This window comes from Mobula birostris, chromosome 5 (genome assembly GCF_030028105.1).
Source record: "Mobula birostris isolate sMobBir1 chromosome 5, sMobBir1.hap1, whole genome shotgun sequence".
Taxonomy (NCBI): Eukaryota; Metazoa; Chordata; class Chondrichthyes; order Myliobatiformes; family Myliobatidae; genus Mobula; species Mobula birostris.
This window is the reverse complement of record NC_092374.1, coordinates 206,200,446-206,228,038: the sequence shown is the minus strand read 5'-3', so window position 1 is coordinate 206,228,038 and position 27,593 is coordinate 206,200,446. Positions and strand designations below refer to the sequence as shown.

Sequence of the window (27,593 nt, the reverse complement as noted above, 5' to 3'; positions counted from 1 at the left end):
ACGCTCTGTCCGTCAGAGAAAGCAGGATCTCCCAGTGGCCACGCGTTTTAATTCCACATCCCATTCCCATTCTGATATGTCTATCCACGGCCTAATCTATTGTCAAGATGAAGCCACACTCAGGTTGGAGGAACAACACCTTATATTCCATCTGGGTAGCCTCCAACCTGATGGCATGAACATTGACTTCTCTAACTTCCGCTAATGCCCCACCTCCCCCTCGTACCCCATCCATTATTTATTTTTACACACACATTCTTTCTCTCACTCTCCTTTTTCTCCCTCGGTCCCTCTGTCTATACCCCTTACCCATCCTCTGGGTTCCCCCCCCCCCCCCCCCCCGCCGCCTTGTCTTTCTCCCTGGGCCTCCTGTCCCATGATCCTCTCATATCCCATTTGCCAATCACCTGTCCAGCTCTTGGCTCCATCCCTCCCCCTCCTGTCTTCTCCTATCATTTTGTATCTCCCCCTCTCCCTCCCCCTCCCACTTACAAATCTCTTACTAACTCTTCCTTCAGTCAGTCCTGACGAAGGGTCTCGGCCGGAAACGTCGACTGTACCTCTTCCTAGAGATGCTGCCTGGCCTGCTGCGTTCACCAGCAACTTTGATGCGTGTTGTCCACTTCCTTTTGTAGGTTCATCACACTCTCGACGTGAACCTTGTGTTAATGAAATGGGTCACATTCATTCAGACTAGCATCTTTGACCACGGGTCTGTCAGGCAGTGGTCAGCGTGGAATGTCCTGCAGTTACTGCAGGACAACGATTGGATGTACCTAGTGTGGTGGTTCCCTGAGCAGACAGTCCAGACCATCAGCAGATCTCACCATCAGTCACCAAGACCTCGCCCGGCTGGCAGGGAGAGGAGCCCTCCCAGTCTGATCCTTGCTGCACACCCGGAGCATCACTCCCTCAGCGCGCTGCCCCGGGGTTGATGCAGCGGAGATGAGACGGTCGCTCAGCTCTCTACGGACTGTGGGTCTGTGAAGAAGATGTGGAGAAAGATGCAAGAGGCTGTGTCACGGCAGCTGAGTGACACTGATCTTCAGGTTGTTCCCAGGACACACAGGAAAACGGAGTGTCCACAGACAGGGGTTCCTAACCTGGGGTTCACTGACCCCTCGTTAATGGTAATGGTCCATGGTATAAAAAGGGATGTGAACCCCTGCTGTGGAGGAGTGTAGCCGACTGACACGTTCCAGGCTGCAGGCCTATGTGCTGAGGGACACATTGAAGGGATAGGGTTCCTCTGCTACTCGACAGGGAGAGGCCGGGTTGGGTGAGGAAGTCTCTCTATTATTGTAGTACTGAACTATCACAGGGGCCACATGAGCGACAACAGTCTGATCAGTTTTAATGAATGTAAAACAACACTAAGTATTGGATTTACTGTGAATGTAAATTCATTGGGTAAAGGCATTGCACGGATTATTCTTGAGAATATTTTTAATTGTGAATGAGTTTATTTTGATAAAAAGAATGCAACTTGTGGTCTGTGTCCAGAATGAGGGAGATCAGGCCTCCCATTGGAACCAGGACAGACATGGCTGAAGTCAGGAAGATTCTTCACTTGAAGGGCAGAGGAAAGCAGAACTTCTCTGAAACACTGAATGTTTTCCATCCTGTGACATATAATATCCAGTCCAGCACTTTTTCCTGCAGCCACAGGTCACCAGCTGTCTCCCCACAGCACAATATTCTCCTCTTATCCCAGTTTCGTAGCATGAACTAATTTAACATTTGCTTTAAATGTGTACTTAACCACCGTTTTACACCCCAGTCTGACTCTCTTTAGACCTCGAGAAATTTTTTTTTAAAAAATGAGCTGCTGGAGGAACTGAACGGGTCAGACAGCATCTGTAGGGGGAATGGACAATCGACATTTTGAGTTGAGACAGTCCAGATGAAAGATCTCCATTTCTTGTGCCTCTCTTCTCAGAGCTTACCTATTTTGGTCCTGCCGTAGAACGGCCCCTTCATGTTCTTCTTAATCCCATCACACCTACTGGGGCACCAGCTGCCAACAGCAGCTTCCCAGAGGCCTCAGTCCTGGGCCTCAGGTTGATCAGCCCTGTGGCTTTTCCCTTCACCACACAACTTCAATCGTCTTCCAAGGGAAGGTCCTTCCTATCCCAGGGATGAGGCCTTTGGAGATTCAGTTGGCGTTCCTGTCACATTGTGTTTTTACAGGATGGGCTGGTTAGCCCCATGACCTCGTCCTGCAGCCAGGCTTGGGCAGTCCATGGCCAAGTTCGTGACCTATTTAATGTGATTTTGATCCCACCCCGAGGCGGAAACGGCAGTGTTTCCTTCCCACTGAGCACAAGTATAACGCCCTGGTTCCAATTTTTACTGCTGTCTGTAGGTATTTCATTTTAGCCGTTCTATTAGAGCAGTCTGTTCTGCTTTCTGGCCTGTTTGGGTTTGAGCTAAGATAACGGGCTTGGGCATTCGACTTAGGAATGTTGTGTCGGCCAATCAGGATGGTGGAATTGCGAGGAGGTTCTAGAGAAGGCCGGACGGAGAGGTTAATGTGTGGACACTGGTGTGGGTCGAGGTCTTTTTGGTGGGGGCTGGGAGAAGACAGGAGAGAAACTGGCTGAGGATGCCGTCCCGTTGCACAATGTTGTTTATGCAGTTGAATGACTTCAAGAAGAAAGGACCTATACTCCCAGGGGAGTCCGTTTGTTCAAGATGGATTTCGAACGACATTCGGAATGCGGTGTGCGCTTTCACACAGACCGAGGGTCCAATGTGTGAGTTAAAGACAAACTCAGGATGAGCTCCGACTAATGTGCACCTTATGGTGGGCCCTTATGTTTCCTTCTTTCTTTTCTTTTCTTCTGTTCAGTTAAGTTAACATTCATAAATATACTTTCTTTATAATTGTATGCTGTATATGGTCTGTTATTTTTTGCAGCCGGGCGATTGCATGGGAAAAAAGTAAGTTACACAGCATTCAAACACATCGGGGTTCGGGTGGACGAGACATCCCAACCGCATGGATTTAGCGGGACTAAGTCATATCTACTCTAGACATACAGAGTGTGGGAAAGGTGATTTTCTTACCGCTGATTCCGGTGGCTGTTAGCGAGGGGCTCCAGACACAACCAGTAAAAGGGGTTTCACACGCAACAACATAATGTTCATTCCGTGAGACTGCAGCGCGCCTAGTGGACAATCGCAGTACTGCAGCCGTTCAGCAGAACCCCGAAAGTGAAAGGATCCTGAACCAGGAAGTGCCGGAGTTAACATGGCTTCGAAAAGACAGTTCGAGAATTTAACCGAGGAGGCAATTTGTCCCATCTGCCTGGATTTCTTCACCGATCCGGTTACACTGGAATGTGGGCACAACTTCTGTCGCTCCTGTGTCACACAATGTTGGGAAAAGGCGGAGAGAAACTCCTGCCCAGAATGTAGAGAGGAGTTTGCAGACCGCACCCTCAGGGTCAATCGGGCCTTAGCAAATCTGTCTGAGAAAGCTCGAAAACTAAACCTGAATCCCAAAGGGAAGGAAAGTAAACTTCACTGCGAGAAACATGATGAAGAATTGAAGCTGTTTTGTGAGACGGACAAGAAACTGCTCTGTCTGGTCTGTAGAGACGCGCGGGAACACAGAGAGCACCGCTTCCTGCCGATTGAAGAAGCTGTTGAAATCTATAAGGTAAAAACAAATCGATTTTGATCACCTGATTTTTTTTTCATGACATATTAATTTTCTAATCCCTGGTGTTTATGTCAATAAACTGACCCGAATCGGCAATGCACCTTCATTGTCTAATTCCTTCACTCTCTGCTTCCCAGGTCCGGGTGAAATCTGCCTTAGACTCTCTCACAGAAAAGAAATCCGAGCTCAAGGAAATGGAGCGGCAACAGAAAGAGAAGATTTCCGGAGTTCGGGTGAGGATTTCCTGAGCAGAATTTCCAATATTGTTGAGTGGTTTTGATCTTTTTAATGCCGAATAGAGTATCTCAGCTCCAGTGACGCGGGTTCGATTCTGACCTCTGGTGCTGTTCGCGTGGAGTTTGCATGTTCTCCTTGAGATCACAGTGGGCCGGCATTGCCAAGAAATCCAGGTTGAATGTATCATTCGCTTCTGTAATTAACCCTGTGAAGGCGGGTGGACTGTGAATCAGGTGAGAGGTAATGGGTCAGTGAGGAAGAATCGGTTTCAGGGATTGAATGAATGGGATTGAATATCTGAGAATCAGCATAGTGTCAACAGGTTGAATGGCCTCCTTCCAGGTGATAGGGAAATACTTTACAGCCAAATAATAAGGTAGCCTCTCCTTTCATTTGACAGGAACAGTCACACAGCGTTCAGTCCCACATCACTTCCCAGTTTGCTGAACTGCGCCGGATTATCACTGAGAAAGAGCAGCGCTTACTCAGAGATCTCAGGGCAGAAGAGGCGAGGATTCTAAATCCAATGGAGAAAAATCTTCGAGAGGTCCAAGAGAATTTAAATAGCATCCAAGAGGAAATCTCAAAGTTACAGGAACAGATGGACCAACAAGAAAGTATCACATTCCTCATGGTGAGAGATTTCAGTTTGGTTCTGTAAAAGTGCAGAGTCTCAAAATGATGTATTTTAACTCAATGTGGTATTTACAGAAACTATCATTGTAAACAGATTTAAACCGGACAGGTGTTTTGACTGTTCAGGACTGTTGTGTTCCCCAAACCGGCCTCCCACAACATCTGTACGTCACAGGACAGTCTGCAACCTTCTCGGGAATGAGTTACTCTGATCAGAGCACTGAGCTGCTGATCGTTTCTGTGATTTCCACATAATATTCCTTGAGATCAGAGTAACATCCAGTTACAGTCACAGGCTGTGAGTGTGTCTGGTGTGGTGGTTCCATGGTCTCTCTGTCTACCAGTGGGAATTGAGATTGAATTGCTTATACTTTATACTTTATACTCTATGCTCGCTAAACAATTGCTACTAGAATGTACAATCATCACAGCAATATTTGATTCTGCGCTTCCTGCTCCCTGGATTACAAATCAATAGTAATTATTAAAATTTAATTTATAAATTATAAATAGAAAATAGAAAAATGGAAAGTAAGGTAGTGCAAAAAAACCGAGAGGCAGGTCGGATATTTGGAGGGTACGGCCCAGATCCGGGTCAGGATCCGTTCAGCAGTCTTATCACAGTTGGAAAGAAGCTGTTCCCAAGTCTGGCCGTACAAGTCTTCAAGCTCCTGAGCCTTCTCCCGGAGGGAAGAGGGACGAAAAGTGTGTTGGTTGGGTGGGTTGTGTCCTTGATTATCCTGGCAGCACTGCTCCGACAGCGTGCGGTGTAAAGTGAGTCCATGGACGGAAGATTGGTTTATGTGATGTGCTTCACTGTGTTCACGATCTTCTGCAGCTTCTTCCCGTCTTGGACAGGACAACTTCCATACCAGGTTGTGATGCACCCTGGAAGAATGGTTTCTACGGTGTATCTATAAAAATTTGTGTGCGTTTTAGGGAACAGGCCAAATTTCTTCAGTTTTCTCAGGAAGTAAAGGTGCTGGAGGGCCTTCTTGACAGTGGTCTATGCTTGGTTGGACCAAGTCAGGTCATTTGTGATATTGACCCCGAGGATTAAATATCGACAGCGCCAATGAAAAGTATTCACCACCACCCCTTCCCCCAGCTTGGAAGTTTTCATGTTTTTCATGTTTTATTGTCTCAAAGATAAAACAGATCTGGGCATTAGTCTAATTTAATTAGAAATATAAAACACAAAATAACTGATTGCATAAGAATTCACCCCCCCCCAATGAAGTCAGTATTTAGTAGATGCATCTTTGGCAGCAATTACAGCCTTGATTCTGTGTGGATAGGTCTCTGTCAGCTTTAAACATCTGGACACTATAATTTTTCCCCATTCTTCTTCACCAAGATGCACAAGATCAGTCAGAATGTATGGGGATTGTGAGTGAACAGCACTTTTCAACTCCAGCCACAAATTCTCAGATGGATTCCAGTCTGGACTCTGACTTGGCCATTCCAGGACATTAACCTTGTTGTTTTTAAGCCATTCCTGTGTAGATTTGGCTTCATGCTTGGGGTCATTGTCTGGAAAATAAATCTTTTCCCAAGTCGCAGTTCTCTTGCAGACTGCATCAGGTTTTCCTCTAGGATTTCCCTGTATTTTGCTGCATTCATTTGCTCTTCTGCTGTACAAGCCTTCCAGGGCCTGTTACAGTGAAGCATCCCCACAGCATTATGCAGCCGCCACCATGCTTCACGGTAGGGTGTGTTTTTGATTATGTGCCGTGTTTCCCTTGCGCCTAAAATAGCGTTTAGTCTGATGGCCAAAAAGCTCCATTATGGTTTCAACAGACCATAGAACCTTCTTCCAGCTGACTTCAGAGTCACCCACATGCCTTCTGGAAACTCTTGCCAAGATTTCATGTTGGCCATTTTCAACAGTGGCTTTCTCTTTGCCACTGTCCCATTAAACTGTGTCTGGTGAACAATTGTTGAATATGTAGTCTCTCCCATCTCAGCCACTGAGGCTTATAACTCCTCCAGAGTTGTCATAGGTCTCTTGGTGGCCTCTCTGACTAGTCCCCTTCTTGCACGGTCATTCAGTTGATGGCCTGTTCCAGGCATATTTACAGCTGTGCCATATTGTTTCCATTTCTTGATGGTTGACTTAATTCAGTGACTTGGAAATTTTCTTGTGTCCATCTCCTGACTTGTGCTTTTCAATAACCTTTTGGTGGAGTTGCTTGGAGTATTCTTCAGACTTCATGGTGTAGTTTTTGCCAGGATACCGACTCACCAGCAGTTGGACCTTCCAGCTACAAGTGTATTTTTACTACAATCAATTGAAACATTTTGACTGCACACAGGTCTCTGGAAATGGATCTCCATTTAACTAATCAGGTGACTTCTAAAACCAATTGGCTGCACTAGTGATAATTTGGTGTGTCATATTTAAGGAGGTGAATTCTAATGCAATCAATTATTTTGTGTTTTATATTTGCAATTAATTTAGATCACTTTGTGGAGATCTGATTTCACTTTGACAAGAAAGAATCTTATTCTTTTGATCAGTGTCAAACAAGCCGAATTAATTCCACTGTGATTCAATTTTTTAAAACAATAAAAAATGAAAACTTCCAAGGGGGGTGAATACTTTTTATACACACTGCATATCAGCTTGTAACAGGTTCATTGTTTTAGAGACCTTTCTTTTTCAGGTATATTCTTCATCAGATTATATCCCATTTTACATCATAGACAGGTCTTTCAACCCTTCTTCTCATCTCAATTTCCCACTTCAGAAGCAACCTTCCACCTATCACCACATCCAGCAACAGTGGCCAGAACTCCATAAGAACATAAAAATTAGGAGCAGGAGTAGGCCATCTGGACCATCGAGCCTGCTCCTCCATTCAATAGGATCATGGCTGATCTGACCATGGACTTATCTCCACCTACTTGCCTTTTCCCCATAACCCTTTATTCCTCTACTATGCCAAAATGTATCCAACCTTGTCTTAAATATATTTATTGAGGTGGCCTCTACTGTTTCATTGGGGAGAGAATTCCACAATCTCACCACACTCTGGGAAAAGTAGTTTCTCCTCATCTCTGTCCTAAATTTACTCCCCTGAATCTTGCGGCAGTGCCCCCTAGTTCTAGTCTCACCTACCAGTGGAAACAACTTTCCTGCCTCTATCTCTTTCATGATTTTATGTTTCTATAAGATCTCCTCTCATCCTTCTGAATTACAGCGATACAGTCCCAGGTGACTCAATCTCTCCTCATATCTAACCCCCTCATCTCTGGAATCAACCTGGTGAGTCTCCTTAGCACCACCTCCAAAGCCAGTATATCCTTCCTCAAGTGAGGAGATCAGAGCTGCAGGCTGCACTCCAGATGTGGTCTCATCATTACCCTGTACAGTTGCAGCATAACCTCCCTGCTTTTGAATTCAATCTCTCTAGCAATGAAGGCCAACATCCCATTTGCCTTCTTTACAGCCTGCTGCTCCTGCAAAGCAATCTTCTTGCGACTCATGCACAAACACTCCCAAGTCCCTCTGCACAGCAGCATGCTAAAAACCTTTACCATTTTAGTTATAAGCTGATATTCCACTTTTCCTTCTAAAGTAGATGACCTCACACTTACCAACATTGTACTCCATCTGCCAGGCCCTTGCCCATTCACTTAACCTATCTATATCTCTCTGCAGACTCTCCGTATCCTCTGCACAATTTGCTTTTACGCTCAATTTACTGTCATCAGCAAAATTAAATACACTAATTCTGTCTTGCAGTTTGTGGGTGTATATCGTGAACAGTTGCAGGCCCAGCACTGACCCCTGCAGCACACCGCTCACCACTGATTGCCAACCATGGAAACACCCATGTATCCCAACTCTCTGCTTTTTGTTGGTTAACTAATCCTCTAGCCATGCTAATAGATCACCCCAACTCTATGCATCCTTATCTTATGGATAAGTCTTTTATGTGGCACCTTATCAAATGCCTTTTGGAAGTCTAAGTAAATAACTTCTATCTGTTTTCTATCCACTGCACACAGTATAATCTCAAAGAACTCCAGTAAGTTTGTCACACAGGAGCTGCCTTTGTTGATCCATTTCTTTCCAGATGCTTCGCAATTTCTTTTTTACTGAGAGCTTCAAGCATTTTCCCAGTTACAGACATTAAACTAACTGGCGTATAGTTGTCTGCCTTTTGCCTACATCCTTTGTTGAACAGTGGTGTAACTTTCGCCTTCTTCCAATCCTCCGAGACCTGCCCAGAATCTGGAGAGTTTTGGTAAATTATCGCCGAAGCCTTTGCCACTTCTTTCAGTATCCTGGGATGCATTCCAGAACCTACCGATCTTTAGGCTCACATGTTTGCACAGCGCTACCTCTTTAGTGATCGCTATTGTGTTGAGGTCCTCACCTCTTATCGCAGTCATATACTTTCTCTTTGGCATGTTAGATGTGTCCTCCACCCCAAAGACCAAATTAAAATAGTCATTCAAAGCCTCGGCCATTTCCTCATTACGGAATATCAATTCCCCTTTCTCATCCTACAAGGGACCTATGTTCACCTTGGCCACCTTTTTCCACTTTGTAAAATTATAAAATCTTTTACAATCCATTTTTATATTTTGTGCTAGTTTATTTTCATAAGCTATCTTACCTTTCTTTATTGTTCACTTTGTGGTTCTTTGTTACTTTTTAAAGTTTTCCCAGTCTTCCAGTTTCCCACTAGTCTTGGCAACATTGTAAGCATGAGTTTTCAGTTTGATGCCTTCCTTTACTTCCTTAGTTATTCATGGCTCTCCCCACCCTTACTGTTCTTGTTTTTAACTGGAATATACTTTTGTTGAGCACCATGAAAAATCTCTTTGAAAATCTTCCACTGTTGCTCAACCGTCCCACCATATACCCTGTGTTCCTAGTCTACCACATCCAGCTCTTCCCTCATTCCTTTGCAGTCTCCCTTGTTTAGGCATAATACACTAGTTTTAGATCAAACTATTGCACCCTCCATTTGTATGAGAAACTCAATCATACCATGATCACTCTTTTCAAAAGGATCCTTAACTACAGGATCACTAATTTTACCTGTCTCATTGCACAAGACCCAATCTAAGTTAGCACATTCCCTTGTAGGTTCAGTGACATGCTATTCAAGAAAGCTATCATGTATGATTATATGAAGTCCTCCTCAAGAATGCCTCGACCAACATGATTCACCCAGTTAAAGTACCCACTATAACTGCTCATGTCTCAGATAGTTCCCTGTTTATTGCCTGTGCCACTGTAATGTTATTATTCAGTGGCTGATAGACAACTCCCAACAGTGATTTTTCTCCCTTTACTATTCCTAATCACTACATTCTGCTCCTTAGATCTAATATCGTCTCTCACTATCGCCCGGATCTCATCCTTAATTAACAGCGTTACACCACCTCCTTTACCTTCCTGCCTATCCTTCCGTATTACCTGATATCCTTGGATATTTCATTCCCAAACCTCTCCACCATGCAACCATGTTTCTGTAATGGCCAAGAAATCAAACCCCTTTTTACTGACTGGTGCCACAACTTCACTGACCTTGTTATGAATACTACGGGCATTCAAGTGAAGTGCCCTTACAATCTAGTGATCTTTGTGTCTTTTGCACTTGTCTTTTCCACACTCCACCCTTACTTTTCTATTTCGTCACTTTTGCTTTTCCTATATTTTTATCCATGCTTTTCTCCTTTCCTTTATTCAGACGTCTCCAATCTGTTGATCCCACCCCCCACCTATTTAGTTTAGAGCCCTATCCACAGCCCTGGTTTTGCCATTCACCAGGATCCGGGTCCCATCATGGTTCAGATGGAGCCCGTCCCATTAGAACAGCTCCCTCCTTCCCCAATACTCGTGCCAGTTTCCTATGAATTCAAACACACTTCTCCCACACCAATCGTGGTGCCACACATTGAACTCTCTGAACCTTCTTAACCCTGTGCCAATTTGCACGTGGCTTAGGTAGTAATCCAAAGAAGACCACCTTTTTGGTTATGCTTTTTAATTTAGTCGCTTGCTGCTCAAATTCCCTCAGTAGAACCTCTTTCCTCATTCTTCCTATGTTGTTGGTACCCAGACGGACCATGATAACTGGATCTTTCCCCTCCCAGTGCAAATTCCTCTGCAGGTCAGATAAGATGTCCTGAACCCGGGCACCAGGGAGACAACACAGCCTTCGAGACACTCTATCCCTGCGACAGAGAGCTCTGTCTATTCCCCTGACTATACCATCCCCAATTACCACTACATTTCTCTTCTCTCCCACCATCCCCTCGATTGTCTCCCTGAATCACAGTGCCACAGTTAGGTTGCTCATTGTTCCTACAGCCCCCACTCTCATCCACACAGGGAGCAAGAATCTCAGACCTGAGACTCAAGAACTGAGTCTCCTCCAGTACTCTCTTGGGTCCCACTACCCACCTCACCCACAGTCAGACCCTCTTGTTCCGGACCACAGACTGAAATTGAGGCAGCTAATCTAATGGGTGTGCCTACCTCCCGAAACAGAGAATCCAGGTAACTCCCCCCCTCCCTGATGTGCCTCAGTGTTTGAAGCTCAGATTCCAGGTCATCAGCTTTGAGCCTGAGTTCCTCAGCAGCCAACGCTTGCTGCAGAGCACACCATCTCATCCTGCATCATCCCTACTTGATTCAATTAGTTGTAATCTGGTGACTTTTTATTCAACCACAATATTTAAGCTTTACCCAATACTCAACTGTGCTTCCTCACAGAAGCTTCTTGAGCCAAAATCGGTAAACTATACCATGAAGCAACGGTAAGTCCAGCCTTGTTGGTCCGACAACAACTTCATCACTATTCTAATTATTGGTTTGCTTTCTCTCTTTGCAAAATACGCTAAGTGCCTCTATTACCGCGGGCGCTAGCAAACGGCTTATGCAAAGGCGAGAAAAATGGCCTCTCAAAACAAGGAATAGGCTATAAAAAATCCTTTGTGGCCACTGTAAGGTGACCAAACACAAGTTATAGAAGCAGTCATTTCTGTAATTTAAAAAAGAACAAAAGAATGCTACAGGGCAAACCAACCAAACCTCTTCCTCACGCACACACTAACTCACTCTCACTCTCCTGAACAGCACGCAGAGTTGGACTGGAGTTTGTATGTGTTTATCCAGCTTCCCCATTACATTCAGTCCCGGCTGTTCCACTTGAACCACTCCTGTGGCAGTGAGTTCCGCATTCCCTTCACTACATTTCAAGCAGAGATACGTTCTGTTCCCACACCCAATCCAATCCACCACTAATCTTAAATTTCGGCATCTGATCCTCCCTGACATGATATCCCTATAAAAATTGGACAGCCTGTCCAGTCTTTCCCATCAGTTCCATCCTCTCAGTTATGGGATAATTATCAGAAACATTCCTTGTACTTTCTCCCGGGTTCTGTGTCCCTTGTTGCAGTATCCCCTTTCTCCGTGTGTGAGCTGAGAAGTGGGAAATTTCAATAACTTGGCTCAAATTCCTGCTGTCAGAATGTACACAGTCAGTGAATTGAGATCTGTGTTTTATTTATTTCAGGAGGAAGCTCGTCGGAAGAGGAGGTAGGACATGGTCTTTACTGAAACACAGTTGGATTTGTAAAATAGTTCAAATATCACTGATGCTCAGTTTATAACCAGCTGTGTAATATTTACAGGACTAGTGATGATGACTATGTGCTGTCAGTGACACATGGCACCCTACCTGTCGAAAAATTCGATCAGCCCTTTTTGTTGAACACAACGTTGAGAGAAATGTCTGATACAATTAAGCGAGGTAAACATTTACAGTTTCCTTTCTCCATGTTTGTGAACAATTTTAAGCAATACTTACTCGCAAAGACTGTCTGTAACTCTGGGTGAAGGCATCACTGTCACATGGTCAGGGGGAGATAGAAACATAGAAACATAGAAAATAGGTGCAGGAGTAGGCCATTCGGCCCTTTGAGCCTGCACCGCCATTTATTATGATCATGGCTGATCATCCAACTCAGAACCCCGCCCCAGCCTTACCTCCATACCCCCTGATCCCTGAAGCCACAAGGGCCATATCTAACTCCCTCTTAAATGTAGCCAATGAACTGGCCTCAACTGTTTCCTGTGGCAGAGAATTCCACAGATTCACCACTCTCTGTGTGAAGAAGTTTTTCCTAATCTCGGTCCTAAAAGGCTTCCCCTCTATCCTCAAACTGTGACCCCTTGTTCTGGACTTCCCCAACATCGGGAACAATCTTCCTGCATCTAGCCTGTCCAATCCCTTTAGGATTTTATATGTTTGAATCAGATCCCCCCTCAATCTTCTAAATTCCAACGAGTACAAACCCAGTTCATCCAGTCTTTCTTCAGATGAAAGTCCTGCCATCCCAGGAATCAATCTGGTGAACTGTCTTTGTACTCCCTCTATGGCAAGGATGTCTTTCCTCAGATTAGGGGACCAAAACTGCACACAATACTCCAGGTGTGGTCTCACCAAGGCCTTGTACAACTGCGGTAGTACCTCCCTGCTCCTGTACTCGAATCCTCTCTCTATAAATGCCAGCATACCATACGCCTTTTTCACCGCCTGCTGTACCTGCATGCCCACTTTCAATGACCGGTGTATAATGACACCCAGGTTTCGTTGCACCTCCCGTTTTCCTAATTGGCCACCATTCAGATAATAATCTGTTTTCCTATTTTTGCCATCAAAGTGGATAACTTCACATTTATCCACATTAAATTGCATCTGCCATGAATTTGCCCACTCACCCAACCTATCCAAGTCACTCTGCATCCTCTTAGCATCCTCCTCACAGCTAACACTGCCACCCAGCTTCGTGTCATCTGCAAACTTGGAGATGCCGCATTTAATTCCCTCATCCAAGTCATTAATATATATTGTAAACAACTGGGGTCCCAGCACTGAGCCTTGCGGTACCCCACTAGTCACCGCCTACCATTCTGAAAAGGTCCCATTTATTCCCACTCTTTGCTTCCTGTCTGCTAACCAATTCTCCATCCACATCAATACCTTACCCCCAATACCGTGTGCTTTAAGTTTGCACACTAATCTCCTGTGTGGGATCTTGTCAAAAGCCTTTTGAAAATCCAAATTTACCACATCCACTGGTTCTCCCCTATCCACTCTACTAGTTACATCCTCAAAAAATTCTATGAGATTCGTCAGACATGATTTTCCTTTCACAAATCCATGCTGACTTTGTCCGATGATTTCACCGCTTTCCAAATGTGCTGTTATCACATCTTTGATAACTGACTCCAGCAGTTTCCCCACCACCGACGTTAGGCTAACCGGTCTATAATTCCCCGGTTTCTCTCTCCCTCCTTTTTTAAAAAGTGGGGTTACATTAGCCACCCCCCAATCCTCAGGAACTAGTCCAGAATCTAACGAGTTTTGAAAAATTATCATAATGCATCCACTATTTCTTGGGCTACTTCCTTAAGCACTCTAGGATGCAGACAATCTGGCCCTGGGGATTTATCTGCCTTCAATCCCTTCAATTTACCTAACACCACTTCCCTACTAACATGTATTTCGCTCAGTTCCTCCATCTCACTGGACCCTCTGTCCCCTACTATTTCTGGAAGATTATTTATGTCCTCCTAAGTGAAGACAGAACCAAAGTAATTATTCAATTGGTCTGCCATGTCCTTGCTCCCCATAATCAATTCACCTGTTTCTGTCTGTAGGGGACCTACATTTCTCTTTACCAGTCTTTTCCTTTTTACTTATCTATAAAAGCTTTTACAGTCAGTTTTTATGTTCCCTGCCAGTTTTCTCTCATAATCTTTTTTCCCCTTCCTAATTAAGCCCTTTGTCCTCCTCTGCTGAAATCTGAATTTCTCCCAGTCCTCAGGTGAGCCACTTCCTCTGGCTAATTTGTATGCTTCTTCTTTGGAATTGATACTATCCCTAATTTCTCTTGTCAGCCACGGGTGCACTACCTTCCTTGATTTATTCTTTTGCCAAACTGGGATGAACAATTGTTGTAGTTCATCCATGCAACCTTTAAATGCTTGCCATTGCATATCCACCGTCAATCCTTTAAGTGTCATTTGCCAGTCTATCTTAGCTAATTCACGTCTCATACCTTCAAAGTCACCCCTCTTTAAGTTCAGAACCTTTGTTTCTGAATTAACTATGTCACTCTCCATCTTAATGAAGAATTCCACCATATTGTGGTCACTCTTACCCAAGGGGCCTCTCACAACAAGATTGCTAATTAACCCTTCCTCATTGCTCAAAACCCAGTCCAGAATAGCCTGCTCTCTGGTTGGTTCCTCGACATGTCCGACCCCTGAACACACCAGCACTGGGACACACTACACCCAATACACGGGACTGTTAGATTATCCACTGAATCCTGAACCAACTCACACTGTACAATCACGCAAAGACATCACCAGGTAATAAAAGCTGGTATCTGTCCTGTGAGTGGGATTGTCATGAAAATACATACGAGTCCTTCAGAGAAGGAAATCTGTGTCACTCAGCCTGTCTGACCTGTCCGTGACTGCAGACTCTGACTGACTCACGTCAGCCCCCTGCTGGACTCGCGAGTCTCACTATTATCAAACCCCCACATTGAAACATTGTCAGACTGAGCCCGGACACACCTCCCAGCATTGACCTCGGTCAAGATTTCATCTCGGGAGAAGCTCACACATCATTACCAGCCTGGTAATGCTCCTTCACATACATACACAGAACAATTGGCAGATCATTCCCCCTCTCCACCTCCATCTGCCTTCTCCCTCACCTGGACTCACCTCTCAACCGACAACTCTTGCTCATCCCCCTCTCCTATTTCTTATTCTGCACCTTATTCTTATTCTCCATTATGTTGCCTTCCTTTCCAGTCCGGGTGAATGGTCTCAGCCTGAAGTGTCAACTCTTTCATTTCCCTCCGTAAACCGTGCGTGACTCCAGTTCCTCTGGTATTTTGTGTGTGTGACCGGCAAGATTCCAGTTGTGAATCAACCCAGTGACTGAGATTCCAGAGCCACCAGGATAGAGAGTTCCAAAGATTCACACCCCTCTGCGAGAAGAAAGTTCTCCTCTTCTCAATGCGAATTGACATTTCCCTTATTCAGAGTCTGTGAGCTCTGGTTCCAGACTCATCGGCCAAGGGAAACATCCTCCCTGCATCCAGCCTGTCGAGCCTTGTTAGAAGTTTATAACTTTCCATGGAATTCATCAACACAGCCAGGCTCCAGGGAGAGATTCCTCAGGAAGATGATCTGGGAATGGGTTTCGCCGATGTTTATTCACAGGGATTTCAACACACATTTGTGGCCAGTAAACGGTGAATATTCTGTGGTTGTTCACTGAGGCTCCAGTTACAGCTTTAGTTCACTTTATTTCTCCTCTCCCCACAAATCTGACTGCACTGAGATTTGATCATTTCAGAAGCCGGCACCTCCCTACACTGAATCCACAGGGTTTCTGCGGTTGTCAGATCCTCGTTCCCTCCCCTCGGGTGGCTCTTTTATCGAGTTGAGAAACAGGACATTCAGTGAAAAGCTGCAGTACCAAAGGCAGCAACACCCCCACATCCTCTGTCGATATCTCATTCGAGTCATTGAGATATAAACAGGGAATCAGGCCCTTCGGTCCATCTTGTCCATACTATAATTATAAATAATGAGAAGTATCAATAACATTATAAATAATCAAAAATGCTTCAGTGATCCTGTAGTAATCCAGATAAACACCTCCACTGTTCACTATATGACCAATTTTGCCATCATCTACAAACTTACAAACCATGCCATCTATATTTTCTTCCAAATCGTTAGTACCAATGAACAGTGGACCCTGAACCGATCTCCACGTACACGACTGGTCACAGTGCTCCAGTCTGGACAGCAGCTCTCCACCACCACCCTCTGTCTCCTGCTACCAGGCAATTTTACTTCCAATTGGATAGCTCACCCTGGATCCCAAGTGATCAAACCTTCGCTTCGAGCCTTTCACAGGGAAGCTTGTCAAAGTTCTAACGTTCATGTGGACAATGTCTATCACCCTATTCTCAGCAGTCCATTCTGTCACCTCAGCAAAAAGATAGTTAAGTTTATGAGTCACTATTTCCCAGGCATAAAACAGAGTTGACTATCCTGAGTCAGTCCCTGCCTTTCCAAATGCTGGTAAATCTGTCTCTCAGTCTCCATTCCAGTAATTGCCCCACCACTGATGTTAGACTCAGCGGCCTGGAGTTCCCTGGCTTGACCTTCCAGTCCCTCTTAACTCAAGACAACACCTGAGCCACCCTCCTGACTTCCAGCAGCTCACCTGTGGTGAAATGTGAAGCAAGTATATCTGCCAGGGCCCTGAATTTGTTCCCTAGTCTTAAGGTACTCAGACAGAGTAGATCATGGTCTGGGGCTCATTCACCTCTGATACTTCCAGCACCTTCACTTTTGCACTGTGATATGTTCCAAGACGCTACTGTTCATGTTCCTTAGTTCCTTAGTTTACATGCTCTCTCCCATCTCCTTTTCTCGATGACCACATTGATCCTGAGGATGACCTGTTCGAGTCAGGTTGTCATACATTTGTCCCAATGTCCATGCTGTCTGTGTTGCCCAGTGAGCTGGTGCCATCTGCTTACGTTTGGTCCAGAGCCCCATGAAACTCTACAATCCATGTACTACCTACTGTAGATTCTTTTAAATGTTGCTTATTCCAAATATGCACCACCTTTTGTGTGAAGAAAATATTTCTGAAGTCCCTTTTAAATCCATCGGCTCTGATCTTAAACCTTTGCACTCTTGTTCCTCACACACCCTCTCTGGGGAAAATCCCTAATTTGGAAGGGGATGGGGACCGGAGTGATGGGGCTGAGGATGGGGCAGTTGATATACAAGTTGATGCATTGTGTAGTGGGACGGTGAGGAAGAACAGACAGATGATGGGACTGAAATGCAGTCGGTGGGATGAGTTGCAGTCAACAGGGGGCAAAGTCTAAAAGAGTGACCAATACAGGACTGAAGGTGCTATATTTGAATGCACGAGGTGCACAGAATAAGGTAGCTGATCTTGTAGCACAATTAGAGACCGGTAGGTATGACATCGTGGGCATCACTGAATAGTGGCTGAAAGAAGATCATAGTTGGGAGCACAGAGCAGATCTGGAAAGGCTGTTTCCCCTGGTGGGTGAGTCCAGGACAAGAGGCCACAGTCTTAGAATTACAGGGTACCCATTTGAAACAGAGAAAAGGAAAAATTTTTTTAGCCAGAGGGTTGTGTATTTATGGAATTCGTTGCCACATACAGCTGTGGAGGCATGATCATTGAGGGTGTTTAAGGAGGAGATTGGTAGGTATCTAATTAGTCGGGCTATCAAGGGATATGGGGAAAAAGCCGGAAATTGGAACTAGATGGGAGAATAATTTAGCTCATGGTGGAGTGGCGGAGGAGACTCGATGGGCCGAATGGCCTACTTCTGCCCCTTTGTCTTGTGATCTTAACATCCAAGGATACTCAGGGTATCGAAGGGACCAGCAGGTAGGCAGGGTGGGTGCATTGGCTCTGTTGGTAAAAATTGAAATCAAATCCTCAGAAAGAGCTGATACAGGATTGGAAGGTTTATATTCTTGTGGGAAGAGCTAAGAGCCTGCAAAGGTGAATACACCCTGTTGGGAGTTAGATGCATTCTTCTGAACAGTAGCCAGGACATGGGATATACGTTACAATGGGAGATAGAAAATGCATGTAATAAGGGCACTGTTCTGATAACTATGGGGAATTGCAATATGCAGGTGAGTTGGGAAAATCTGGTTGAGCTGAAGCCTGAGAAATGGAATTTGTAGGGTGGCTTTTTAGAGCAGCTTGTGCATGAGCATACAAGGAGATCAGGGTTCTGGACTGAGTGTTGTATAATGAACCGAATTTGATTAGGGAGCTTAAGGTAAAGGAACCCTGAGTAGTTAGTAATCATAACATGAGAGAATTCACCCTGCAGATGAACAGGGAGGAGATACAGTCAGATCTATTGGCATGACAGTGGGGTAAAGGGAATTACAGAGGCATGAGACACTAAATGGCCAAAGCTGATTGGAAGGAGACACGATCAGGGATGATTCAAGGGTCAAAGTTATTTTATTGTGGAAATACAATTGTGCTAAAAATGGCAAATGCAATGTTGGCATTCATTTCAAAGGAATTCGAATATAAAAACAATGAGATAATGCTGAGTCTTTATAAGACACATGTCAAGCTGCACTTGGAGTACTGTCCACAGTTTTGACCTGATATCTCAGAAAGGATGTGCTGTCGTTGGAGAGAGTCCAGAAGAGGTTCACGAGGATCATTCCAGGAATGAAGGGGTTAACATATAAGGAATGTTTGGCAGCTTTGTGTCTGTACTCACTGGAATTTAGAAGAGTGCGGGGAGATATCATGAAACCTACTGAATATTGAAAGAACCAGATAAAGTGGAGGTCGAGAGGATGTTTCCTATAGTGTGGGTGTCCAGAACTAGAGGCACAGACTCAACATTGAGGGGAGAGCCATTACAACAGAGTAAGGAGGAATTTATTTAACCAGAAAGTAGTGAATCTGTTCAATGCTCTGCCAAAGACAGCTGTGGAGACCAAGACCGTAGGTATATTTAAAGTGAAAACTGATAGTTTTCTGATTGGTCAGTTTATGGACAGAAGTCAGATATAGTGGGTTTGAATGGAATCTGGGATAAGCCATGATGGAATACTCGATGGGCTGAATGGCCTAATTCTGCTCCTATATCTTATGGTCCTATGGTCTATTCATTACTCATTATCTTCCATACCCATATCTCTAGGAAACACACTGAGGGCCTCTCCCATCTCCTGTGGCTCCAGGTGCAGTGGCACGGTAGCGTAGTGGTTAGCACAACGCTTCACAGTACAGGTGACAAGGGTTCAATTCCCACCACTGCCTGCACGGAGTTTGTACGTTCTCCCTGGACTGTGTGGGTTTCCTCCGTGTGCTCGGGTTTCCTGCCACAGTCCAGAGATGTACCCGTTGGTAGGTCATTGTAAATTGTCCCATGATGCGTCTAGGATTAAATCGGGGGATTGCTGGGTGGTGTGGTTCGAAGGGCTGGAAGGGCCGATTCCCCTCTGTATCTCAATAAATTTATCATTAATGATGGAAACCCTGCATCAGGACAGAGAGTGGAGTGTGTGGGTGATGAGGGGCTGTGAGGAGAGTGGGTTTGTGGGAAGGGGGACAAAGATCCTTTATAAATCATTCCCCTCTCACATTAAATCTACACCCTCCAGTTTTGGACACCTTATTCTGGGAAAAAAATGGCACCTTACCTTTGCTCCCTCATGATTTTATATACCTTGACAAGGGGTCACCCCTAAACTCCAGGGAAATAGCCCCAGTTTATACAGTCTTTCATTTTAAACCAAGCCCTCCAGTCCTGGTAACATCCTCCTGAAGTTTCCTGTCCAGTGTAATGACATCCATCCCACAGTCCGGCAACCAGGAATGCACACAGTACTCCGAGTGTGGTCTACCATCGATGTCAACGGCCTTGGTGAAGATCATGTGGACAATGTCAACCACCATGTCCTGGTCAATCCTCTCTGTCACCTCTTCAAGAATCTCAGTCAAATTTGTGAGATGTGATTTTGCGAGCACAATGTCGTCCTCACCTTTCCAAATGCTGCTCTATCCCGTCTCTCAGAAACTTTCCAACAACTGATGTTAGGCTCAGTTTCCTGGAGTTCCCTGGAGTCATCTTCCAGCCCTATTAATGAAATGCACAACCTCAGCCGCTTTCCAATCATCTGGGACATCAGCTGTGGCTAAACGTGAAGCAACTAAATCTGCCAGGGTCCCTGTAATTTCATCCCCTATCCTAATGAGTGTCTGAGGGGGTTGGGGTTACAGAAAGAGGCAAAGAGACCCTCACAACCCAACTTCATCCGCCAACACTTTCGAGTTGCCCCGAAACACACAGTTCACCCACAGGCTTTCCACCCCTCCCCCACCTAGTTCTGGTTCCATCTGTCATTCATCTCTCCCCCAATGGTTCCCATTATCAGCTCACACTCCCCACCCTCCCCCAAAACTTCACTCCATCTCCCACTCACCGTTTTGTCTCTGTGTCTGTCTTTGTCTATCATTCACTTCCCAATGTCTCCCAACTCCAGCTCACATCCTCAACCCGCCCTACCTGGGGCAACCTGCTCATCATCCTTCACCCCTCCTCAGTCCACAGTCCCCTCAGACTCGTCTCATCATCCATCACCCCTCCTCAGTCCACAGTCCCCTCAGACTCGTCTCATCATCCTTCACCCCTCCTCAGTCCACAGTCCCCTCAGACTCGTCTCATCATCTTTCACCCCTCCTCAGTACACAGTCCCCTCAGACTCATCTCATTATCCTTCATCCCTCCTCAGTCCACAGTCCCCTCAGACTCATCTCGTCATCTTTCACCCCTCCTCAGTCCACAGTCCCCTCAGACTCGTCTCATCATCCTTCATCCCTCCTCAGTCCACAGTCACCTCAGACTCGTCTCATCATCGTTCACCCCTCCTCAGTCCGCAGTCACCTCAGACTCGTCTCATCATCCTTCACCCCTCCTCAGTCCACAGTCACCTCAGACTCGTCTTATCATCCTTCACCCCTCCTCAGTCCACAGTCACCTCAGACTCGTCTCGTCATCTTTCACCCCTCCTCGGTCCACAGTCACCTCAGACTCGTCTCATCACCCTTCACCCCTCCTCAATCCACAGTCACCTCAGACTCGTCTCGTCATCCTTCACCCCTCCTCGGTCCACAGTCACCTCAGACTCGTCTCGTCATCCTTCACCCCTCCTCAGTCCACTGTCACCTCAGACTCGTCTCATCATCCTTCACCCCTCCTCAGTCCACAGTCACCTCAGACTCGTCTCATCATCCTTCACCCCTCCTCAGTCCACAGTCACCTCAGACTCGTCTCATCAACCTTCACCCCTCCTCAGTCCACAGTCACCTCAGACTCCTGTTGCTTCACTCCCCTTCTCCTCTCTCTCCCAGCCATCACCCTCCCCACTCTCAGTCCTGATTTCGACATGAAACGCCAGCAGTCCCTTTCCTCCACAGGCGCTGCTCGACCCACTGAGTTCCTGCAGCTGATTGTGTGAGTCCTGATTGTTGCGTATATATTTAAGGTGCAGTTAGAAAACTGTTGGAAGATCAAGGAATTAAGGTTTTGGTGAACTGGTACAGAAGAAGAATTAATGCTGGCAAGGGTATGTCACTGTCATGTTGAATGAAGGGCCGGTTTCTGTGTTGTACTGTTCTATGTTCTCTGTTCTCTGTTTAGAGGAATGAGAGGAGATCTCAGGGAAACACAAAACCCATCCCAGGCTCAACAGGGAGGATGCACGGAGGAAGTTTCCCTGGTCTGAGGGTTCGAGTGTCAGAGGTTACTGTCTCAGGATGGTGTGAACCCTCAAAGGATAGTGTATATCTGGAACTCTCTGTACCGGAGGACTGTGCGTCTCAGTCATTTAGTCTATTTCATGTCACAGAGTCATCATCGTATCGCACAGAAATGGGCTCTTCGGCCCATCATCTCTGTGCTGACGTATTTAACCACCTACACTCATCCCATTGGTTGGCATTAGGTTTGTCTCCTTCCGTGCCATCCCTATTGAAGTGTCTTTCTGAGTGTCTCTTCAATACAGTGATTGTATCTGATACCATCACCTCCTCTGGCAGCAAGTTCCAACACCAACCACTCATTGTTCAGTACACTCACTCCTCAGATCAGACCATATGAGCATCAGACACAGGACCAGAATTAGGCCATTTGGCCCATCGTCAGCTCCACTATTTCAGCATGCTGACCCAATTTTCCTCTCAGACCCACTCTCCTGCCTTCTCCCCGTATCCTTTGGTGCCCTGACCAATCAAGGGTCTATCAAGCAGCACACACAAAGGGCTGGAGGAACTCAGCAGGCCAGGCAGCATCTATGGAAAAGAGTACAGTCAGCGTTTTAGGCTGATACCCTTCCGCAGGATCTATCAACCTCTGCCTTAAATATACATAAAGATTTGGCCTCCACAGCAATCTGTGGCAAAGAATTCCACAGATTCACCACTCGTTGGCTGTAGAAATTCCTCCTAATTGCCATTCTAAAAGGACACCCCTCTATTCTGAGGCTGTGTCTTCTGGTGTTAGACTCTCCCACCATGGGACACATCTTCTCCACATCCACTGTAACCATTCGAAAGGTTTCAATGAGACCTCTCATCATTCTTCTGAATTCTAGTGAATACAGACCCAGAGCCATCAAACACTCTTCATATGACAAGCCATTCAATTCTGGAATCATTTTTGTGAAACCCTTTTTGAACACACTCCAGTTTCAGCACATCCTTTCTAAGATATTGAAACTAAACCTGCTCACAGTACTTCAAGTGAGGCCCCACCAGTGCTTTATAAATTTTAACATTACATCCTTTCTTTACAAGGACACCTAAGTCCCTTTGCACCTATGTTTTCTGTATTTTCTCTCGATGAGAATCAGAGAGAGACGGCGTGAGTGGTTTTCTTTATTGGTCAGAATACTGAGTACAGGAGCTGGGACTTCCTGTTACGAATGTACAAGACCTTGGTGCTGCCACGTTTGGAGCAATGTGTACTGTTCTGGTTACCTTGCTACAGGAGGGATGTCATTCAACTGGAGAGGGTGCAAAACAGATTTACAAGGATGTGACTGGGACTGGAGAGCTTGGGTTTAGAGCAGAGGCAGGACAGGCTGGGACTTTCTCCCTGAAGCCGAGGAGGCTGTAGAGGTGGGTGCAGTTTTAAAATACATCTTGTCAGGTACCTGGATAAGAAAGGTGTGAAGGTAGAATGGGAAAATGCAACTAGGTCTTTAAAGCAAGTTGGGCTGTTGAGCTTCTCTGACCGTCTCTTTAAGTCCCTGCAGCATTCACTTTGTGTGTGTTGTTCGGGGAAATCTCCGTTCTCCATACCGGATGAGAAACCTCGGGAAGATGCTGGTTGTCCATTCGCTGTGCTTGGGTTAAAATCCCGGGAAAGGGTCCTGTCGGCCACCCGACTGTGCCTGAGGCCGAGCGGCCTCTCCCCCGGTCCTGTCCCGGGGCCGCGCTGCCCGAGTCTCACCCCGATCCCCGGGGACTCTCTAATTCTCTGCTTCTCCCCCCAGTCTCTGTCACCCTGGATGTGGAAACGGCGCATCCGCTGCTCGAGGTGTCTGAGGATCGGAAGAGTGTGAGATACACCGGGACCCGGAGGGATCTCCCTGACACCGGGAAGAGGTTCACACACTGGGCTTGTGTGCTGGGATCGGAGGGATTCACATCGGGGAGACATTACTGGGAGGTGGAGGTGACGGGGAGTCGGCGCTGGTATCTGGGAGTCGCCGCAGAGTCTGTGGAGAGGAAGAGATTGTTCACACTGAGTCCGGAGACCGGATTCTGGACCATCAGGCGGTTTGATGACGAGATGAAGGTTCTCACCTCCCCTGAGTCCCGTCTCCCTGCTGGTCCCATCCCCGGGAGGGTGGGAGTTTATCTCCGTTACCAGTCCGGGACAGTTTCATTTTACAACGCGGAGACCAAGTCCCATCTCCACACCTTCACTGGGAATAAATTCACGGAGAAACTTTATCCTTTCTTCTGGACTGGGAATAAAAACGAGTGTCTGAGAATCTGCTCCGGTTCCGCTCCGGGTCTGTAAACGGGTCGGGTCCCGGGACCGGCGTCAGGAGGAAGTCAGTGTAAATATAAATGTGCGGAGAGCGAAATAAACACGAGGTGAGAATTATCGATCCATTAATTTTAACTCGTTCACTGCATCCGTCAACGGGACAGAAACACCGCGGATTCAGCAGCAGCCGCGGGCGGCGGGTCCTGAGCTCCCCGGCTCCCCCGGGTGCTAAAGTCCACCCGCACCGGAACAGGTGAAGTGGGACAAGTGGTGGTGGTGCTGACTGGGAGAGGGAGGTCAGGGTGACTCTTGGGGAGACGGGACTGGTGGCGGTGGTAACAGGCTGGAGAATCTCAGCGTGTCAGGCAGCATCTGCAGAGGGAAATGGATAATTGACGTTTTGGTTCGATGTCCTTCCACTGGACTGAAAGTGAGAGCGGAGATGACCGGTGTAGGACGGTGGAAGGAAAGCCAGGGTAAGAGCTGGCAGGTGAGGGGGTGATAGACACCTGAGGAAGGGGTGGAGTGAGGAAATGTGTCAGAAGCTGGGAGGTGAGAGGTGGCAGTGACAAAGGTGATGGGCAGATGGAGAGGGTGGGTGAGGAGGGTAAAATGCCGGAAGCTTTCAGCCGGTCAGTCACAATCCATGGAGTTCGTATTCCGTTGGTTTCAGTGAGGTTCCGCCCTTGACCCCCGCCACCCTCCCCACCTTGCATTCTTCTAAATCCCAGTGAGTACAGGCCTAAAGCTGCCAAACGCTCCTCATATGTTAACAGCTTCATTCCCGGAATCATCCTGGTGAACCTCCTCTGGACTCTCTCCAATGACAACACATCCTTTCTGAGATAAGGGGCCCAATACGTCAACTGCAGCCTGACGAGAGTCTTATAAAGGCTCAGCATTACTCATTGTTTTCATATTCTATTCTCCTTGAAATTAATGTTCACATTGCATTTGCCTTCTTTACCACAGATTCAGCCTGTAAAATTAACCTTCTGGTAGTTTTGCACGTGGACTCCTAGGTCTGCTTGCGCCTGTGATGTTTAAATTTTCTCCCCATTTAGATAATAGTCTGCACCTTTTTTCCTTTTACCAAAATGTAGTATCGTACATTTTCCAACACTGTATTCCACCTGCAGATGCTGGGATCAAAGCAACACCTTCTCCTTCCCACCCTCCCCCCACCTCCTTTATAGGGCCTCTACCCCTTCCCTCTATAGTCCTGACGAAGGGTTCCGGCCCGAAACGTCGACCAATCTTTTCCACGGATGCTGCCTGACCTCCTGAGTTCCTTCAGCGTGTTGTGAGTGTATCCCATCTGCCATTTTTCTGCCATTTGTCTAAGTCCTGCTGCAATCGAATTGCTTTCTCAGGACTACCTACCCCTCCACCTATCTTTGTATCATCTGTAAATTTTGCCACAAGGCCATTAATTCTATTATCTAAATCGCTGACAATGCGACAAGTAGCGGTCCCAATACTGACCCCTGTTACGAACCCACAGGTTTCGTTTACTGTGGACTGTCACTTTAAGAGCGCCTGAGTGAGGCGGGACTATGACGTCAGTCACAGGCTGCTGCGAACTTAAACTCATAGAGAGAGAGAGAGACAGAGAGACAGAGAGACAGCGAGAGAGAGACAGAGAGACACAGAGACAGAGACAGAGACAGAGACAGAGGGAGAGAGACAGAGAGGGAGAGGGAGACAGAGAGAGAGAGAGAGAGAGAGAGACAGAGAGAGAAAGAGACAGGGAGAGACAGAGAGAGCGAGAGACTGAGGAAGCCGGTAGCTTCAGCTTGTCACAGCTGGGGCTTGGAACTCTCTTGTGCCCACAAGGGTGGGTGAAACATCGGCACGGAGTGCATAACGAATGTGTGACTGTCACTGTTTGGGAGTATCTTGTGGGACCATTTTTGTAGCCCTTGCCTGGGTATGTTGTGTGGTAACCACTGGAAGACGATATTCCCGTGACGGGTCACTTTCGGTGATCATTCGGATGTGGATTTGGAACGGCAGGACGGAGAGGATCTGCGGGAACTGTTATCTCGTTTTACCATCGTGGAATCTGTGGAATACTTCGTACTTACCTTGTCTCTGCGTTTCACCGTGGATTACAAATATCTGTCTCCCATCATTTATCACGGGGATTACTGAACTTCCCTACTGTGCCATCTCAAGTCTCTAAACCTTGTTCCACTAAGCTCAATGGTTCGTGAGTTATATTTACACACATATAGACACATAACACTGTTAACTTTTGTTTATCTTTGTTAAGTTACTATATTATAAATAGTTACTGATAAAGATGCAAACACGAGGAAATCTGCAGATGCTGGAATTTCAAGCAACACGCATAAAAGTCGCTGGTGAACACAGCAGGCCAGGCAGCATCTCTAGGAAGGGGTACAGTCGACGTTTCGGGCCGAGACCCTTCGTCAGGAGCGATTTTAACATCAAAACCAGACTCAGTGTAAAATCTCTTGCTGCTGGTTTGTTTCAAAACGTTACAGTTCGTAACACCCCCGAGGAACACCACAATTCACTGACTGCCAACCAGAAAAAGCCCCTTTTATTCCCAGTCTCTGCCTCCTGCCTGTCAGCCATTCTGCTACTCATGCCAGTATATTTCCAGTAATGCCATCGGATTTTATCTTGTTAGCAGCCTCGTGTGGCATGCCAGAATCAAGTGATTCTTGAAAGATCATAACCAACGCATCTGCTCTCACTTCAGCAACCTCTTTCAGAACTCTGACATGTAGTCCATCTGGCCAAGGGCAGATTCCGATATCCGGGACCTTCACCGATCAGAGGGCATCGGCAAGGAGAGAAACACAAACCAGGATTCCGAGGGAAGAGAGAGAGGAAAATGGTTGGCCGGTGAGAATTTTCTTGGGTGTGGAGGTTAGCAGAGACAATTGCATTAATAGTCACGTTAATTATCCAATAACTTCATCTGTTGATAGAATACTAACCTTAACAAACAGTATTTAAAATTATTGTTCAGAAATTGATTTAAATGGATGACTCTACACGGACTGTAGCAGCTGGAGACGCTCATTCCACTCTTTTCAAGGACAATCGGTGGGCAGTAAATGTTGGTGCTGCTGTCGATGCCCACATTCCGTAAACAATGAATTCTTGCCCGTTTTTATACTTTGACAATAAATTTACCCTACAATGGTGCCCCCTGAACTGGTGTGGATGACGTCACTCTCCTCAGCTCTGAACTGATTCCACCAGCTTTCCAGCACTCCAGCATTTATTTATTATTTGTATCTCTGACTGGACGCCTGTGACTAGTGATGTGGCCCAGGGATCGGTGCTGGGTCCATTGTTGTTCGTCTTCAATATCAACGATCTGGATGATAGTGTGGCAACCAGAGTCATC

General features: G+C 46.2%; 1 protein-coding gene across 1 annotated transcript; it reads left to right on the top strand.

Annotated features, from left to right (window-relative positions):
• The first annotated feature begins 3,217 nt into the window (after positions 1 to 3,217).
• LOC140198319 (zinc-binding protein A33-like) lies at positions 3,218 to 24,347 on the top strand. The gene is made up of 6 exons (XM_072259410.1): positions 3,218 to 3,664; positions 3,805 to 3,900; positions 4,305 to 4,538; positions 12,085 to 12,107; positions 12,203 to 12,321; positions 23,703 to 24,347. The coding sequence occupies exons 1-6, from the start codon at positions 3,254 to 3,256 to the stop codon at positions 24,233 to 24,235; spliced, it is 1,416 nt and encodes a 471-aa protein (XP_072115511.1). The 5' UTR covers positions 3,218 to 3,253; the 3' UTR covers positions 24,236 to 24,347.
• Positions 24,348 to 27,593: the final 3,246 nt, after the last annotated feature.